We start from the raw sequence: 20,215 nt of genomic DNA, 5'->3' as shown, positions 1-20,215 counted from the left end.
AATTTAGGATCACCAAAGCTGGACACACATATCTGAAACTCCTACATTTCCTAACTTAAAGACTTTGCATAAAATGGGGATAATAACATTGGCCCTATCTCACCTCCCAGGATGTTGTTAGGAGAAAGCACTTCTTCTATACTTGGACAGAACTTTATTATTTGCACTGCAGTTGCTTTATTTCTGCATAGCATTTTCACAGATTTTCTCCATTTATTTCATATAATAAACCCGCAGGAATTGTCTTCATTTTATCTCTGCTACTATAGTATTTCAGAAAATGACCATGAATTCAGGATTCAAGTCTGGTGGTTTCTGAGTTGGTTTTTTGGTTTTGTTTTGTATTTTTACTAGAGATGCCTCAAGCAGAATGGTATTATTGGAGCTCTTGGGACATTGGAATTTCATATTTGCAGACACTTGAGAACATTGCAAATACTGACAACCAGGTTCAGCGACTTCTAAAGGAAGAACAGCAAGTGCAGCCACAAGATCAACTCTTTGTGCCTGAACAGAGTTAAGCTTGGTAGATTTGGTTCTCGCTCTCTGCCAGTGCAATGCATTGACAGGTTCTACTGAATAGTCAGTGAGTTCAGGTTTGTGTAAGAATTAGTAGATGTGCTTTTTACCAAATATATTTAAGAACTAACATTTAAATGTGTGCAAATAACTATCTAGCATGTGAGGAGTAAATGAGGAAAGGAAATGAATTATAAAAGTCTGGGTGATATCTGAGACAGGACTTTTAAAAATATTAGATTATAAGTTGCTGTGATAAAAAGGAATTCTAAGTTTAAAAAACTCACAAAGCTTCCCATTAATTTTAAACTTTCGTATTTCATGGACTCCATTATAATTTTTTATAAATAAACAACTCTTAAATAGGAAATCACTGTATAATTGATAGTTTTTTAAAAATTATGTTGTAGATTGATAGTTTTTTTCTTTCCTAGTGGCACATAAAATAACAAAACAAAGTAATAAAATAATAAACATAAGACTTATGATACTTTAAAGTTAATAAATTATGGCATATTAAAGTATTCCAGAGGCTCCAGGAATGGTTGTCAAACTTTTATTCAGTTATTGAACAACATATATTGAGCATCTAATCTGTGTTAGGTGCTATACCAGATATCAAACTATAACAATGAAGGCATTGTTATATAGGTTTATAGCCTAGTGAATAAAACAAAACAGTAATAAGATACTAATAATACACACTGAGTGGTAAGAATAATAAGGAAGCATTGTGTATATGAGAAGGGGATTTAAGATTTAAGGGTCAAGAAAGACTACCTGAAATGTGTTCTAAACTGACATTGGAAAGAACAAGTAAGATGTGGGCATGTCAGCATTGAGGAATAGAGAGGTTTTGGGAAAAATAGTTTCAAACAAAAGAGTAGGGACAGAGGCTCAGGCTCAGTTCCACAGAGAGCAGGCCATTTCAAAGTAATCGACAGTCCACAGCACATCACTCGCTGGTCAAGAGTTTTCACCTTTTTTTGGACAAGGGTTCTCGATCTCTGGCCTTGGTCATCACAGGCTTCACGGTGGGACATGTCAGCTACTGAAAGAGAATGTGAGTATTTTGTGGGTATGTGACTCCAAGGAGGGGCTTCACTGCCTTCAGTAGTTTCAAAGCTGGTTGAGTCCCTTCAAGCAAAGCTAAGAGTCTGTGCTCTAGGGTCTGACAGAGTAGAACAAGCAAATTGAAAAGGATACTCATATACTGTATAATTTATACAATGAATTAGTTAATAAATCAAACATGTCAGAAGAGTAGGAAGCGGCATCTCTTCTCTATTCTTCAACCCGCCCTTCAGTCCCATGTCTTCCTTCCCTTCTTTATCCTCATCCTTTGCCATCCATTCCTTCTTTTTCCCCTTCTCCAAATTTTTGAATACCTACTATGTGCCAGAAATTGATCTAGGAGTTGAGAAGAAAGATGACAAATTAGTCAAAGCCTGTGCCTTCCTCAAGTTTAAGTACTAACGAAGGGAAGCAGGCTGCATGTAAATGAGCAAACAGAGAAAAAAGATGCTCTCTTTGGCGAAGGTTGCTGTGAAGGTAGGGTTGACAGTCAACGTCCCTACCTGGTATCGCACATTCTCAGACTCTCAAATTAAGCAGGGCACTCTGTGGGAGAAGAGTCTGGAGACTCTACTGTGCCAGGCAGTAACTCCTTAGTCACTGGCTCACCCTGGGGTGTGGTGGTGGCGGGGGACAGGGGGCGGTGGTTTTCCAAAGACGGGAAATGGTCCGCATTGTGGAGGACCCCTTGGGAGGTTTGAAGAAGTATTTACCAACCAGTACTGAAAGATATCACTATTCTAATAACCAGTACTTCTCTACTGGTGACAACCATTTCATATCAGCTCTGGGGTCTTAGTGACTGGTGGTGGGCAGAAGATGCAAAAGGAGCTTACTATAGACAGTAATGCAAGGAAAGGCCTCTCAGGAGAAGAGACATTTCAGCTAAGACCTGAATGACAAGAAAAAGAAAAATCAAGGAGCAGTCAGGGATCAGGTAAGGGAATAGGGGAATATCCTAGCCAAAGACTAGCAAAGGCAAGGATGATGAGGTACAATATATTTGGCATGTTTACAGAAGGCTAAGAAGGCTAATATTCCTGGAACAGTCATGAGTGGAGCATAAGAAATCAGGTCAGCTCACAGGCACGAGGCCAGATCTCACATGGCCTTCTAGGCTATGATGAGAAAGGTAAAATGAGAAGCCACAGCAGGGAGGACTTGAGGCAGGCAAATGATACGGTCTTATTACATTCTTAAACAATCCCCTGCAGTGAGGAGAATGGACTGGAGGGTTACAGAGAGAACTCTGAAGAGGCTGTTTGAGCCTACAGACAATAGTAGCTGGATCAGTGATGATCAGTAGAAAAGGGGAGAAGTGGGCTGATTCAGGACTGATTTGGAAGTTGGGGCAGTTTTAAAGATATGCCCACATATTCTTTGATATGCCTCCCCTCAAGAGAGAGCGCTTAATTCCTCTCTCCAAAAAGGAGGCTGGAAATAGTTGTTGGCTTCTAGCAAAGAGTCTAGGGTGGACATTGAGGGATGTCGCTTCTGTAGTTAGGTTGTTATAGATTGTGGCTTCCATCTGGGAGGCATGCTGTCTTGCTTGGGTAGATTGCTTATCCTGAGGGAAGACAGCTACCTTGTTGTGCTGCAACTCTGTGGAGAGGTCCATGAAGCAAAGGACTGCAATCGGCCAAGAACTATGTGAGTGATCTTGGAAGCTGATCTCATCTCCTCCATCCCATTCCAGTAGAGCTTTCAGATGAGACTACAGTGCTCTTGTGGCGTTAGTTGTAAAGAACCCCCCTGCCAATGCAAAAGACGTAAGAGATGTGGGTTCGATCCTTGGGTCATGAAGATTCCCCTGGAGGAGGGCATGGCAACCCACTCCAGTATTCTTGCCTGGAGAATCCCATGGACAGAGGAGCCTGACAGGCTACAGTCTATAGCGTCCCAAAGAGTCGGACACGACTGAAGCGACTTAGCACGCACGCACAGCTCTATCAGGGTTCTCCAGAAAAAGAGGACGGATAGAGAGAGAGATAAGAGGACATTTATCGTGGGACTGGCTCACAGGATTACAGAAGTTGATATACGCCAGGATATGCTGCCTGCAAGCTGGAGACCAGGTATAATTCAGTCCAGTCTGAAGGCCTAAGAGGTGAGGGGGCCACTGGTATAAGTCCCAGAGTTTGAAGGCCTGAGAATTCGAAGCTTCAGTATCCAAGGGCAGGAAAGGACGATGTGCCAGCTCAAGTAAAGAGACAGAGAAGCGGCCGCTTCCCTACCTCATCGTTCTCTTCAGGCCCTCAGCAGCCTGGGTGATGCCCACCCACATTGGTGAGAGCTGACTCAAATGCTAATCTCTTCTGGGATTGCTGTCACAGTCGCACACAATAATGTTTTACCAGCAACTGGGTCATCTCTTAGCCCAGTCAAATTGACACACGAAATTAACCATCAGAGCAACTCTGACCGTCAGTTCATGAGAGACCTCAAGCCAGAGGTCATGCCAGCTATGCCATGCTGATTCCTGACCCATAGAAACTACGGGTTTATCAAGAGACAATAAATGACTCCTGACTGTGAGATTTTTATGTAATTTGTTGTGCAGCAGTAAGCAATTAATATAGAAGTAGAGCCTATGACCGATACGCCTGTGGAAGGAGATGCGAGAGAACGAGGCGAATGAACAAAAACCTCTAGGTTTGGAGTTTCAGCAACTAGATGGTAGTAGTGCCATTTAGCAAAATGTGGAGGGTGTGGAGGATATAACGTGCTGGTGTCAGGGAATCAATAATTCTGGTTTGGAGACTGTAAGACACTCCAGTGAAAGCGTCGACCGGGCAGCCAGTTGGTGAGCACAAAGCCATCATCAAAGCTCACCAGCCATCATCATCCTTCATCTTTGCGTGCTCAGTCACGTCTGGCTCCGTGACCCTATGGACATTTCTCTGTCCGTGGGATTCTCTAAGCAAGAATATTAGAGTGGCTTGCGTTTCCTACTTCAGAGGATCTTCCTGACCCAGGAATCAAACCTACACCTCTTGTGACTCCTGCATTGGCAGGCAGATTCTTTACCACTGAGCTAGCTCACCAGCCAACCAGTCTAAATAAGCGACCACTTTTTGCCAGCCTCTTTTTTATGCCCTGGGGTCATAGTACAGAAAAGACAAAAACTCTGACCTCAAGGAGCTTATGTTCCATTAGGCAGCAACAAAGTATACATAAATTAACAAGTAAACTTCAGAAACAAAAAGTGATTTAAAAAATGAGATATCAAAATGTTGCTGAAGGTGGCATGTGCTACTCTAGCTAGACAGATCAAAGATGATCTGTTAGAGCTACAGTAAGTGACTTGAGTTAGGTGTGTACATTTTTGAAACACCAGCATACTGATGGTATGTAAATCCACTGGAATGGATGGGGCCACCTTGAGGAAGAATGCAGAAAGAGAAGCTATCTCAAAACTAGTCCGAGGGCTTCATTATTTTGAGGTCAATGACAGGAGGACCCTGCAAAAAAGACCAGAAAGGTAGAGGAAAGATGGATAGGGTGGGATCACGAATACAAGAGAAAGTATTTAAAAAGAAGGAAGCAGTGATCTGTGCCCAATCTGGTTACAAGTTGAGTACGATTACGGCACAGAAGTAACCACTGGACTGGGTAACACAGATGTTATGAGTAGTTTAATAAGAGCCAATTCCATGGTTGAACTGAAAGAACACAAGCTCTATTAGAATGGTTAAGTGGAGAATGGGAGGTTAAAGATACTTCCTAAAATCAGTTGTCAAATCAACATTTATTTTCTTATGCTTACACACAATGAGTAAGGAATTTGGGCAAGATTCAGCAGGTTGATTCTTGTGCTTCATGTGGCATCAACTGGGATGGTGCCTTAGTGATACTCTCTGGGTGGCTGGACAAGTCTCAAGTGTCCAGGAAGGCTTCAGTTGTATCCACTGCCTTGGTGGAGAAGCTAGAAGGCTGGCCTTAGCTGGCCACTTTCCCTCTCCACATGCTCAGACCCTTTCATATGGACACACCAGTGAGGCAGTCACATTTATTATGCAGAAGCTCAAGGTGTAAGTGTTTGAGTGACAAGAGATACAAGCCCCTGGTCTCTAAGACTGTGCCTAAAAACTTGGACAGCACCACATTCTGAAAATTAAGGCATTCACAGAGACAGCACCAATGTCAAAAGAGGGATCTTGTACCACACTTTTCAATAGGAAGAGTGTCAAAGAATCTGTGCCCATCATTAATCTGTTACAAGAGGTGATAAAATGGAAGCAGAAACTGTTGACAAGTCTAAGAGATTTTATCAATGCTTTTTCACAAAAGCAGCAGAGAAAGAAAGCAGTAGGTAGTTAGAACGTGGGATCAAAGAGTATTTTCCCCAGAAAACTATGAGTGAACCTAAAACATGCCTGTATCTAACGGCAATATTCCAGAGAAGAGGAAGATGTTGTAGGAGAGAGAAGTTGTAACTGGGACCAGGGTTTTTGAGAAGGAAATTAAAAAAAGAAACCCAGGGCAAAGAGAAGGGATGGTCTCTCCTGAACCGGAAAGTCTCATTCATGGTAACAGGAGAGAAGGCAGAAGGTAGAGGCACTTCCTACCCTGCTTTGCTCAGAAGTTGCCTTCTCAGCGATGCCTCCCTGGACACCCCTTTCTTAAACAGCACCTCGGTATGCCAGCTCAGTGCCTTTCCCTACTTTATTGTCCTGCACAGAGGATTTGCGTCCCCATAATGCAAACGCGCATTATCCACAGCACATGCAAGAGTGTACATCTTACTGATTGCATCTTACGTAACAGGTACTCGGTGTCAGCCAAGAGTCTGGAATGAATGGACTCCATAGAGAGGTACCTGATGAGTGGTGCTGAAAGAGAAGCTTGATATGCAGATGTCTGAGGGAGCCCGTGGCGGTAGTCGGGTGAGAGTCAGCTTGTATCCTAAGAGGTGCCAATCAGCCAGTCACAGCCCTCCCTTCCTTCTGTGCCTCTTCTGGCTGAGTCACAGTGATCAAGTTACTGAACCCTTCAGAGTCATAGGATTAGGACCTTGTTTGCACGAAGTGAGCGTTCCTCAAAGCCTGGCTCTCCTTTCCCACCGCTCTCCGTTTCCTCCGACCTGCCTATTCTCCCTTTTCTGCCCACTCTAGGCCGCCAGTTCCCTCTTTAAAGCTTCGGGAGCGCGCAGCACCTGGCTTCAGGCGCTGACCCAGGGCGGGGCGGGCGGGGTGAGCTGCTCCCCGAGGAGGGGTGGGGCCAACCCCAAAGCGGCCCTGGGCTGCGGGTGCGCAGGGTTTCCACCCCCTCTCCCGTCTGTGCGTCCGTCCATCCTGATGCCTTCTGCCCCAGGCCATGGCGAAGCTGTTTGTGCTCACCCTCTTGGGACTGGGGCTGGCATTCTTCAAGGATCACCGGTCTTCTTATCTGTGAGTTGGGTTGCAGCCCACCCCTGTCCACTAGCCAGAGGCGGGAGTCTTCCCCCCTCACCGCCCCACCTCCCAACTCCCAAGCTGGCTCCAGGCTCTTAGAAAATCAGAAGGCAAGTGCTGGATGTACATCCCAAAGCGATTTCATAAATATCCAACTTTCCCCAAACACCTGAACACCTGGGAGAGAGGCTAAGGAGGCAATTGTCCTTGGTGTGAGTGGCCAAGCTGTTGTCACACACCAATTACTTTTTCATAAATACTGGTGTATCTTGGCTACAGATTCACTTCTCAGATTTGCTGTAAAATAAATAACCAGATTGGAGGGGGCCCCTGATATTGTGAGAATTAGGGAAGAAGCTCTGGACTCAGTTGCCCAGCTGTGGCAGAAAACTTCCCAGCGTGGAGATGCTCAGTTTGAGGCCTCGCTGAGAGACAGAAAACTCCTGTGTGCAGTGGAGCAGATGGGAAGGAATGGGCACGGACATGGCCACCTGCTCCAGTGGAGATGTGTCAGGGGTTAGAGGAGAGACCTTGATGTCCTGGGTTCTTTCTGTGTTCCTTCCATTGTAGGATCTCTCACATTTATTTTTCATGAATATCAGTGTATCTTGGCTACTATGGCACCAAAACCTCATATAAGAGGCACCTAATCCCCAGGGATGGGGGAGCCTGGTGGGCTTCCGTCTATGGGGTCACACAGAGTCGGATACGACTGAAGTGACTTAGCAGCAGCAGCAGCAACAATGTGCTTGGGATATAGTAAGTATTTAATAAATGTGTCCTGCTTCTCTTAAAGGAAAAAGTGCCCTGCTTAGAAGTGTTCTGCTTCCCTTAAAGATTTTATAAATTTTTAAGTACTATACAAGGGGGAAAAGTTTTCTAAGAGAGTATCAGTAGTTAATAACTTTTGAATAGGGGTTCAAAGTCTAGAGATCATCCTAACCCTAACGATTATTGGTCATACCTCATTATTGACTTTGAAGTAAAACATTGCTAAAAATCAAACTGAACATTTTGGACTTTCAGATAAAGATCATATGACCCTGATGACTGTTTAGAAATATACATACATTCATTCAGAATAGGTTTTTGTAAATATTGGGATTTTCTTTTCTAATTGTTGGTTACTTTTGGAATCACAAACTTAGAAAAAAGTAAGAAACAGACAGTGATTTGGGATTTTTAACCATGTAAAACTTAGTTTGTGGATTGTCACTAATCATGGTACTCTTTGTTGTCAAGAATATATACTTACATACATTATGCATTATATGTAATATGAATACATGTATGTAAATACATTATATATGTGTGTATTGGTTCAGTTCAGTTCAGTCACTCAGTCGTGTCCCACTCTTTGCGACCCCATGAATCACAGCACGCCAGGCCTCCCTGTCCATCACCAACTCCCGGAGTTCACTCAGACTCATGTCCACAGAGTCGGTGATGCCATCCAGCCATCTCATTCTCTGTCGTCCCTGTCTCCTCCCGCCCCCAATCCCTCCCAGCATCAGACTCTTTTCCAGTGAGTCAACTCGTCGCATGAGGTGGCCAAAGTATTGGAGTTTCAGCTTTGGCATCAGTCCTTCCAATGAACACCCAGGATTGATCTCCTTTAGGATGGACTGGTTGGATCTCCTTGTATACAATGCATATATATACATATATACATAAAGTATAGCTTTACCACTACTACCCTAAAAAGTTTCTCTCTCAACATGAAGTCTTAGCTTATTTGAGCCAGCATTAATATTTCCCCAAGTTTGTTCCTTGGAACACACACAAGTCACAAAAAATGCTCTATAAAAAAAAAATAGGTTCCTTACACTCTAGGTTAGTTTCTAAGGCTTATCTCAGTAACCAATCTTCAGGTAAAGGTCGGATGCTCCATAATGTACAACCAGGAGATCAACACCAGACTATAATCATTTAATGAATGAAGTCAGGTAACTTGGGGTATACCAGGCTTTATCTAATGAAAGTTCTTGACTTATAATTCTTATTTTACTAATAACTGCTAGCTATAGCTATTTTATTTTCTATGTCACTTGTTTCACTGAGCCTGTGATATAATGCTGAACTGACAGTTCATATGAGATCAGTAATTGTAATAATGTGACTCTGGGTATGGGAAAAAGCAACAAGAGGAAATATTTTCCTGGACCAGGTGGCTAGTAAGACAGTGGTCCAGAGATTTTTGCTACTTGCAAGGCCTGGACCAATTTTAGCACACTGAGTGGCCCATCACTTCCCTAGACCTGGGAATGAGCCTTCCCAGCACTGCAGGACACAATGGCCATGAAATGGTGTCACATGGTCAGATATGTGGCTATGAAGGGACCCTGCTGACTGGAGGCTGGTACTTGCCAGCTGCCTCTACAAAGATTACATCATGACCATTGCAAGCTGCTGACCTTCAACACCCCCTGAAAGAAGTTCAGGGTGAAAATCAGGAATGAGGCACTCTGTGCTCTGAAAAAAAAACAAAAACTGGCAGAACAGGCCTACAGATAGTTAGATCTTTTCAGAAAAAGGTTTTATGAGTTCCAATTCTTCCATCTTCTCATACCTAGAAAAACACTGATGTCAGTAATGGTGAATCTGCTTTGGCTATTAAAATTTTTTTTTTTTTTACAATTAAAAGTCAAAATAGAGTAGCTATGGTTCAGACATCCTGGGAAATTACTATTTCCCAGATATCCTGAAAAATGATATTATGGGTGTGATTTCAGATTAGACGCTGTGACCTAATGTAGAACTTAATGCTCCTGTAATGCATTTTTGCTTCTGTACTTTGCTTGCTGCTCGTAAAACCAAAGTTACTCTATTTTAAGATAAGGTTGTTTTAAGTAAAGATTCCTAAAATTGTTTTTGAAAAAATAAAACAGGTTCCTTAAACAAAGTAAATTTGGGAAATGTCTATTATAGCCTTTTCCTAGAGATTGACAGTGCATTCTGGCATACTGAACATTTTGAAAAGTCCTTCAGTAACAAAATACTTGAAATGATTTTGCTTTGTCATTTCACAGACTCCTTTGCCCACACCCTTTATGCCCTTTCTTGGTACCACCTGTATAACTCTCTGGGATACAGTTTGATACTGATTATTCTATATCATTGATTTGTACCAAGACTTAAATTTCAACAGAAGCTGAGGTCTGGCCTTGGGCAGCAGGTTTCTGGACCCCCCCAAGCCTGACTGTGATTTGTCTGAAGGGACCATGGTCATAGCTTAACATAATGTCAGTGTCTGCAAGTCCCCTTGGTAGCCTTGCCTGTGATTAGGGCACCTCCCAGAACCACTTTGCCATGGGGACGCTGCAGTGGGAAGACCAGGTCTGGTTTGGAGTGAGAACTCCCTGTTGTACTTTCGCCACCTGGTCCAGCACATGGGGAGGGAGCCTCAGTCCTTTAACTTCTGGCTGTAAGCAGATGACTGAAAGGGGAACAAAAGTGGCCATGGGCTGGACCTATGGTGTTTGAATGGAAAAGAGGGCTACAGAGAGCAGAGTAGGAATAATGTACAGCTGGGAGGATGGGTGGCTCAGTGGTAAAGAATCCATCTGTCAATGCAGGAGGTGCAAGAGACGCAGGTTTGATGTCTGATGGAGAAGGTTCCATTGAGCAGGGAATGGAAGCCCACCCCAGTATTCTTGCCTGGAATCCCATGGACAGAGGAGCCTACAATCCATGGGGTTGCAGAGAGTCCGATATGACTTAGCAACTAAACAACAGGAGGATGGGTGCTTATGGGGATGGAAGACGGTGTAGAGCCTTCAAGCAGCTCAGGTGGGGGAGGAAGGGAAATTGCACGTTATTCAAAAGGACCGTGGACCATTGAGCATCACTTGGAGCTCCCAGGACGAGTAGAATCTCAGGTCCCACCTCTTACTATTGAATCAGAACTAGCCTTATTTCACAAGCTCCTTGGGGGATTTGTATGCAAATTTCCAAAGTGAGACCGGAGGGAAGGGTATCGGGGTCCAGCCCCGATATGACCCAGGGTATCCTCGGGATGAACGGCGTCGGCGTCAGAGAGAGAGAGAGAAAGAGAGAGAGAGACAGGGGCTGATGATTCCTTGGTTTACGCTAGAAACCAATAAAACCCCAGCACGGGGCTTGCTCTGTTTACGTAGGCCGCAGGCGCCCTCTCGAATCACTTGAGGCACCCCACCAGGGCACCCCCTCGAGTGGGTCTTAGAAGCCCAGGCAGATAAGTAAACTCAGAGGGCCCAGTGCTCCAAGGATCTCAACCAGAAAAAGGAGAATAGAGAAAAGGATGGAAAAAGAGAAAGAACGACACGGGGAGACCAAGCTTCAGTGAGCAAGGCCCAAAACTTTATTTTCCAGTGTTGCTTTTATACCCTAAGTTATGCGCATAAGAAACAAAGAAAGGGAGGTATAGATTCACACCAAAATCACGTGGGGTCAGCAGTCTTGACCCTTATCAGGATCAGGGCTTATTTTTGTGTGATAAAAGTTTTTAGGTGGTTTACATCATCTTCTGGCCAGGGGGCCTGCTAACAGTTTATGGCCCTCTCTCCTAACAATAGGTTAGTTAGCAAGTAAAAGGCTTATATTCTTTTAAGGTGACTTTCCTAAAGTTAGGTGGTAGACACATAACAAAGTTACATTCCTATAAGGCACCGGTGTAGTGAGCTGCAAGAAAGGAATTTATTAACTTAGGATCTGATGTGGTTAAATCAAAGGCTACTACTTATATTCTCTATATGTGATTAATATATTTCCAAGGATACAATAGATAGAGGAAACTTTGCAGCAAGCATTGATTCAACAATGAAATCTTTTTTAGTACTACTCTAATGATTTTAACTTCTTCAACAGATTCCTGTATTTTAGAATATTAGGCTTTCTGTCCTTGCATGGCTGGGAGGCTATAAACAGTCACATTCATAGTTGTAAGAGCCCGGACAAACTTGTCATGCAACTTAGAAAGCTATCAGAGGGGCTTGGATTGGAACACTCCTATTAAGCCGAGGAGAACTTTTAAACTACAGCTCTGAATTAATGTTTTCAGAGAAAGGTGGTTGGGGGGAAGCCCCGTAAGTATTAGAGGACTTGGTAAGAGGCATAAGATAGTAAAGCAGTCAGATTCTGGTTTTCTTTGGGGTAGATGCTCAGGTAAGTTCAGGGAGTTCCTCGAGCCCTGATTAGCCTTTGCCCGTCAGGCCTCTTCCCCAATTGACCTTTGCCATGGGTAGGATTTCCCTCGCTGGCTCCCGGCAGAAGGGGGTGCGCACAACCTTTGAAAGAACCACTCGGCTGTTCAGGACAGGACAAAAGCTGTCCAAGGGATAGCAGGTTAGAACCTAGTAGACTCAGCATGTTGGAAGCTTCAACTTCCAGCCACTTGAGCCTCATCATGCGCTCGGCAATGGCAAGCCACTCCAGTACTCTTGCCTGGAAAATCCCATGGATGGAGGAGCCTGGTAGGCTGCAGTCCGTGCGGTCGCCAAGGGTCGGACACGACTGAGCGACTTCACTTTCACTTTTCACTTTCACACATTGGAGAAGGAAATGGCAACCCACTCCAGTGTTCTTGCCTGGAGAATCCCAGGGACAGGGGAGCCTGGTGGGCTGCCGTCTATGGGGTCACACAGAGTCGGACGCGACTGAAGTGACTTAGCAGCAGCAGCAGCATATGCAGAAAGCCACGTCCACAGGCACCATGACAGTTCTGAGGCTGAGCATGGACAGCCAGAAAGTGGGCGGTAACCCAGTTCCTGGAGAGCCCCTCCCCTCTCTTGAAATTGCTGGAATAATCCTCCCACTTGATAGCTTATGAAATTACCCAGCCCATAAAAACTAACCACCCCCCTGCACACCACCTCCCCCTTGCCTTCTGAGAAAGCCAAGATGCCCGCATTGTGTCTCAGTCTTGCGTGTCTCCTGCCCTTGCCGTTTTCCTGCCCAGCGCCAAGCACCCTCACTTGGCAGACCGTCTCAGGAGCTCGCCTGAAACCTGGGACACGACCGTCCCCTCACGCCCCACTGCCCGGCAACTTCTTTACGAAGGGTATTAATAAATCTGCGTCTTACCTTTGACTTTGCCTCTCCTGAGCTTCAGTAAGTCCGGAGACTAGGTGCGCGGTTTCAGAAGATCGTGGGTCGGAGGCCCACATGCGGTTCACCTGGGCTCCCGTCCCACGTGGTGAAGAGTGTGTTCGAATTCCCACCTGAGCTCTGCGGTTTCCAAAGGACATTCACATCCTGCAGGCGCTCCCCCAAATTAGAGCCAGATAAAGAGCGCCTAGAGGGTCAGTGAATTACCTTTATCCCCATCTTAGAGATAAGGCCTCTGAATTTCAGAGAAAACCGTGAATCTGTCCAAGGGAGAGAAGGGACAAGATTATCTGCTGAGACCAGCAGCAAGGTGGAGGTGAATCCTCAGAGGAGATACAACTTTTTTCCCCTCAGAGATGCGGAGTATGGGAGTAAGGCAGGTTCACAAGAAGTTCTATAGTCCTGGAGCTGGACGGAGCTCGTGGACGGGTACTAGATGTGCCTTGAGGGGTTCCCAGATGCTTCTGAGGTGCCAGCGGCATAGAGAAAGGAAATAAGGGCGCTCCCTTGGGTTAGTAGGCTTTCCCGCCCACCTGTGCCCTCGGCCGCTGAGGTTTTGCAGAGTGCTCACCACGCAGGCGCACTGCACTTCCAGTGAACTACGATGTAGACAGTGCCCCCTGGTGTATGCAATGTTGAACATGCATCTCTGGGGCAACTTCCTCATTTCTTAAATTGCTGGGGCTAGCCTCCCAACGGAGAAGGCAATGGCACGCCACTCCAGTACTCTTGCCTAGAAAATCCCATGGATGGAGGAGCCTGGTAGGCTGCAGTCCGTGGGGTCGCTAAGAGTCGGACATGACTGAGCGACTTCACTTTCAACTTTTCACTTTCACACATTGGAGAAGGAAATGGCAACCCACTCCAGTGTTCTTGCCTGGAGAATCCCAGGGAAGGGGGAGCCTGGTGGGCTTCCACAGAGTTGGACACGACTGAAGTGACTTAGCAGCAGCAGCAGCCTCCCAAATGCAGGAGACGTAAGAGGCACGGGTTCAATCTCTAGGTTGGGAAGATATACCCTGGAGGAGGAAATGGCAACCCACTCCAGCTTTCTTGCCTGGAGAATCCCATGGACAGAGGAGCCTGGGGCCTACGGTCCATAGGGTCACAAATAGTCAGACACGACTGAAGCAATTTAGCAGGACGTAATGTGTGAAACTCCTTATTACAAGGAAATAGCAAAGCTAACGTTTATTAATAGCATTAATATTTCTGCATCCCCGGTGCTGACTCCAGGCAACACACTCTAGTGGGAAAGGATAGTGGAAGATTCCAGCAGACCTGGGCTGGACCTCAGTTCTGCAGCTTTCAGGTCACTTTGTTACTGACCTGGATTCTTGGGCTTTTTAATCAACGGAAATTGATAACAGGTCAGAGGAGAAATTTAGGCAAGGTTTTTTTGGGGGACTTGTGCTGCAGCACAGGGAGTAAAAACAAGTAACAGGTTCCCTTGCTCTCTCCTTGATTGGGGAGCAATCTGGTCCCTTAAATGGTTGAGGGTAGGTACCTATCCAGTGGTCAGGCCACAGGGGTGGCTTGGGTGGTTGCCCGACCTGCTTGATGGAACTGTGTGTAGGAATCATCTGCAGTACCCTGCTTTTGCTCCAACAACTTAAAAGTGGCTGTTGGAATTTTGGTCCTTTTTGCATCATATTGTTGATCATTTGTTCCAGCTGCGTATGCATACAGTTCTTTTTAGTCCCTTATAGTTTTTCTTCTGTTGCTCTGGGAGATGTTGGTCCAGGTGCAAGCATTGTAGCAAAGAGTCCCTGGTGTCAGCCTGCCTCAACTTTACCATTTTGAGGCTGTTTCTCCACCTAAATATTATGGGCTCATAATACCTATCATGGTAGGTATATGTATAAAACCTGGCCCATGAAAGAGAGTCAGTAATTGATAGTTTTTATTATTGCCATATGCTATCTCAAAAGTCTACCTATGAATGATCCACTAAATGAGTGAAATTTGAATATATGTTGTGGTAGGACCTCACTGCGGAGAAGGCAATGGCAAGCCACTCCAGTACTATTGCCTAGAAAATCCCATGGATGGAGGAGCCTCGTAGGCTGCAGTCCGTGGGGTCGCTAAGGGTCGGACACGACTGAGCGACTTCGCTTTCACTTTTCACTTTCACACATTGGAGAAGGAAATGGCAACCCACTCCAGTGTTCTTGCCTGGAGAATCCCAGGGACGGGGGAGCCTGGTGGGCTTCCGTCTATGGGGTCACACAGAGTCGGACGCGACTGAAGTGACTTAGCAGCAGTAGCAGCAGCAGGACCTCACTGAGACTCTAGGTTAAGAACAAATAATTCACTGGTCAATGGAACCAACATGATCATCTCCATCTGATGCACTAGCCTGCTAATTTCACAAAACAATTCTGCAGACATCTACCAAGTACTTTCTTTTTACTTGATCTGTGTGCACTTGTGCAAAGTCACAGGACAGAACAAGATGCAGTATTCAGTCACAGATTTCAGAGTTCATTGTTAGCAATGAGACTACAAACTGATTACTGTAAAACAATATAGAAAGAGACTCTGCAGATGTATATGTGAAGATTTGTGAGGATAAATGAAGGGGTTACTAATCCTATCACGAAAGATCAGGAGGAGTTGCAGACTGGTCACGAGTAGGAAACTTCCAGGTGGATTAGCAGGAAGGAATAGGTGGAGGGAACACTTGCATGAGCAAGTGAAAGGAGAGAAAGTGATGTAGAGAAAAGGATTCTTGGTGTCATGGCTGCTAAGCTGCTGCTAAGTCACTTCAGTCGTGTCCGACTCTGTGTGACCCCATAGACGGCAGCCCACCAGGCTCCCCTGTCCCTGGGATTCTCCAGGCAAGAACACTGGAGTGGGTTGCCATTTCCTTCTCCAATGTGTGAAAGTGAAAAGTGAAAATGAAGTCACTCAGTCGTGTCCGACTCTTCGTGATCCCATGGACTGCAGCCTACCAGGCTCCTCCATCCATGGGATTTTCCAGGCAAGCGTACTGGAGTGGGGTGCCATTGCCTTCTCCGGCAGGTGAGTTTCAGTTCAGTTCAGTTCAGTCACTCAGTTGTGTCCGACTCTTTGTGACCCCATGAATCACAGCACGCCAGGCCTCCCTGTCTATCACCAACTCCCAGAGTTCACTTAAACTCATATCCATCAAGTCTGTGATGCCATGACCCTCTCAAAAAGATCTCGTTAAAAAGTAAATGATACCTGCATGGTAAAAACAAAAATGCAACAAGGATGGATAAAAGGATAGTTTTTAAGTACTTTCATTAGATAGCTGAATGAAATATCTAAAATTTACCTTAGGTATTTCCAAAAGTGCAAATAAAGCCCGTATTTCTCTAAGGACACTGACAACTAATCTCCTAGTGGCAGGTCGACTGCTACAGAGAGTGACAAGTGCAAACCCTCCGACCACGTGGAATACATTGGAATATGGGCTCCTTTCCAGAGGAGGGGGATGAGAAGCTCCATTAGCTACACCATGCTGTGAGTCGGTGTCACGGCACCTGATTTCAGATCCAAATTCCAGGGCTTCCCTGGTGGCTTAGTGGTAAGAATCTGCCTGCCAGTGCAGGAGACATGGATTCGATCCCTGATCTGAGTGGGAAGATGCCACGTGTCGTGAAGCAACTAAGCCTGTGCACCACAGCTGTTGAGCCTGTGCTCTAGAGCCCGGGAGCCATAACTCCTGAGCCTTTGTGCTCAGCCACTAAAGCCATCGCGCCCTGGAAGCCGTGCTCTCCAACAGGAGAGGCCAACGTAATGAGAAGCCCACGCACCACAACGAGAGAGTAGCCCCCGCTTGCTGCAACTAGAAAAAAGCCTGAGGAGCAGCAAAGACCCAGCCAAGAGACAAAACAAACAAGCAAAATCATAAACAGTTTAAATTCCATCCTTTTAAGGACGGTAAGTCCCAGTAAGAAATACTGAAGTATGCGGCAGGTGCAGTGGCAGAAGATAGACGTGAGGGTACATATGGCCCCAAGGAAAGTTCCAGAATGGATTTATTAATGCAAGGCGAAAGACCCTTACTGGCATGTATTTGCAAAGAATAATTCACAGCAAGGAGTGCGTGATTTCCGGCCAGAGTTCAGCAGCTTATTAATCAGCGACACATCACAAACACTGAACTTAGTCCTTTAGACCTGGAACATTTGGACTTAAGCCCTTGACAAGATATTTCCTGATCATTTAAAGTAAAATGGGAAAACATGCGCTGGATTATAGTAACACAATCTGAGCTGTCTTTTGGCATTTCTTCCAGCTTTTTGGAAGCGGTAATACTGGTAAATTTTGCTGGGCAGAATTCTGAGTGTGATCTTTGCATTCATACTTAGGTTCCAACCCCAGCTCAGCCACTTAATAATCTTGTAGACTTGAAAAGCCACTTAATCTTCGTCACCTGTAAAATAGGGAAAACAGTACCTCAGGGAGAGGTTTGAGGATTAAAGCAGAGTAATTTAAGGACCTGAACTACAGTAACGATGATTAGTCTGTTGAGATTTGGGCTTCCCAGGTGGCACTAGTGGTAAAGAACCGGCCTGCCGATGCAAAAGACATGAGACTTGGGTTCAATCCTTGGATCAGGCAGATCCCCTGGAGAAGGGAATGGCAACCCACTCCAGTATTCTTGCCTGGAGAATCCCACGGACAGAGGAGCCTGGTGGACTACAGTCCATGGGATCACAAAGAGTTGGACACAACTGAGCACACAGCACATCTACCCGCCTCTGCTAAATATATACTAAACGTTGTGCCCAGGGGCCCCGTGTGTCTTGCTCAGGCCTGCTCTGATAGAATCTCTCAGGTTTCAGGGACCACTAACCCTGGGGTTGAAACCCAGGCAAAGTACAGTTAAGGAGAATTTTACTGGCTACTTACTTTTGCAGTAGTAGTACTACTTACTACTTACTTGCTGCTGCTGCTAAGTCACTTCAGTCATGTCCGACTCTGTGTGACCCCATAGACGGAAGCCCACCAGGCTCCCCCATCCCTGGGATTCTCCAGGCAAGAACACTGGAGTGGGTTGCCATTTCCTTCTCCACTACTTACTTACTTATTTTTAACTAATTTAACTTTAGTTAAATTTCTGGATAGTTTTATGCATATTTTATTCCTTTATTTTTCTCTTCCAGAGCAAGAATGAACACTTCCCGAGAAGTAAAATCGGTAGAACTTCCTAACTGTAAATTAATAAAAGGAATAGGTAAGCATTTGAGAGGAGGAAGTATTATCAGATATCTGATAATACTCCATTTGAAGTATTACCTTGTGAGTTCTTTGATTAATCAGTTCAGTTGAGCTCAGTTCACTCATTCAGTCATGTCCGACTCTTTGCGACCCCATGAATCACAGCACACCAGGCCTCCCTGTCCATCACCAACTCCCGGAGTTCACTCAAACTCATGTCCATCGAGTTGGTGATGCCATCCAGCCATCTCATTCTCTGTCGTCCCCTTCTCCTCCCACCCCAAATCCTTCCCAGCATCAGAGTCTTTTCCAGTGAGTCAACTCATCGCATGAGATGGCCAAAGTATTGGAGTTTCAGCTTTGGCATCAGTCCTTCCAATGAACACCCAGGATTGATCTCCTTTAGAATGGACTGGTTGGATCTCCTTGCAGTCCAAGGGACTCTCAAGAGTCTTCTCCAGCACCACAGTTCAAAAGCATCAATTCTTCGGCAATTAGCTTTCTTCACTGTCCAACTCTCACATCCATACATGACTACTGGAAAAACCATAGCCTTGACTAGACGGACCTTGGTTGGCAAAGTAATGTCTCTGCTTTTTAATATGCTATCTAGGTTGGTCATAACTTTCCTTCCAAGGAGTAAGCGTCTTTTAATTTCCTGGCTGCAATCAGCATCTGCAGTGATTTTGGAGCCCAAAAAAATAAAGTCTGACACTGTTTCCACTGTTTCCCCGTCTATTTCCCATGAAGTGATGGGACCAGATGCCATGACCTTTGTTTTCTGAATGTTGAGCTTCAAGCCAACCTTTTCATTCTCCTCTTTCACTTTCATCAAGAGGCTTTTGAGTTCCTCTTCGCTTTCTGCCATAAGGGTGGTGTCATCTGCATATCTGAGGTTATTGATATTTCTCCCGTCAATCTTGATTCCCGCTTGTGCTTGTTCCAGCCCAGCGTTCCTCATGATGTACTCTGCATATAAGTTAAATAAGCAGGGTGAGAGTATACAACCTTGACATACTCCTTTTCCTATTTGGAACCAGTCTGTTGTTCCATGTCCAGTTCTAACTGTTGCTTCCGGACCTGCATACAGGTTTCTCAAGAGGCAGGTCAGGTGGTCTGGGATTCCCATCTCTTTCAGAAATTTCCACAGTTTATTGTGATCCATGAGTCAAAGGCTTTGGCATAGTCAATGAATCAGAAATAGATGTTTTTCTGGAAATTTCTTACTTTCTCCATGATCCAGCGGATGTTGGCAATTTGATCTCTGGTGCCTCTGCCTTTTCTAAAACCTGCCTGAACATCTGGAAGTTCACAGTTCACATTTTGCTGAAGCCTGGCTTGGAGGATTTTGAGCATGACTTTACTAGCATATGAGATGAGTGCAATTGTATGGTAGTTTGAGCATTCTTTGGCATTGCCCTTCTTTAGGATTGGAATGAAGACTGACCTTTTCCAGTCCTGTGGCTACTGCTGAGTTTTCCAAATTTGCTGGCATATTGAGTGCAGCACTTTCACAGCATCATCTTTCAGGATTTGAAATAGTTCAACTGGGATTCCATCACCTCCACTAGCTTTGTTCATAGTGATGCTCTCTAATGCCCACTTGACTTCACATTTCAAGATGTCTGGCTCTGGGTGAGTGATCACACCATCGTGATTACCTTGGTCATGAAGATCTTTTTTGTACAGTTCTTCTGTGTATTCTTGCCACCTCTTCTTAATATCTTCTGCCTCTGTTAGGTCCATACCATTTCTGTCCTTTATCGAGCCCATCTTTGCATGAAATGTTCCCTTGGTATCTTTAATTTTCTTGAAGAGATCTCTTGTTTTTCCTATTCTGTTGTTTTCCTCTATTTCTTTGCATTGATCACTGAGGAAGTCTTTCTTATTTCTCCTTGCTATTCTTTGGAACTCTGCATTCAAATGCTTATATCTTTCCTTTTCTCCTTTGC

The 20,215-nt window shown here is 45.0% G+C and overlaps 1 protein-coding gene across 1 annotated transcript in view; it reads left to right on the top strand.

The window, feature by feature from the left end:
* Positions 1 to 6,839: 6,839 nt before the first annotated feature.
* The window catches only part of PON1 (paraoxonase 1), a 35,765-nt gene continuing 22,389 nt past the window's right edge, over positions 6,840 to 20,215 (top strand). The window contains exons 1-2 of the mRNA XM_055420455.2: positions 6,840 to 6,983; positions 18,209 to 18,279. Of these exons, the coding sequence (XP_055276430.2) occupies positions 6,910 to 6,983; positions 18,209 to 18,279 (145 nt within the window). The 5' untranslated portion in view covers positions 6,840 to 6,909. The remainder of the gene's footprint in view (positions 6,984 to 18,208; positions 18,280 to 20,215) is intronic.

The sequence above is a fragment of the Moschus berezovskii genome, chromosome 3 (genome assembly GCF_049115385.1).
Source record: "Moschus berezovskii isolate FMDL1 chromosome 3, NW_MosBer_1.0, whole genome shotgun sequence".
Lineage (NCBI taxonomy): Eukaryota > Metazoa > Chordata > Mammalia > Artiodactyla > Moschidae > Moschus > Moschus berezovskii.
This window is presented reverse-complemented; position numbering and strand designations above follow the sequence as displayed.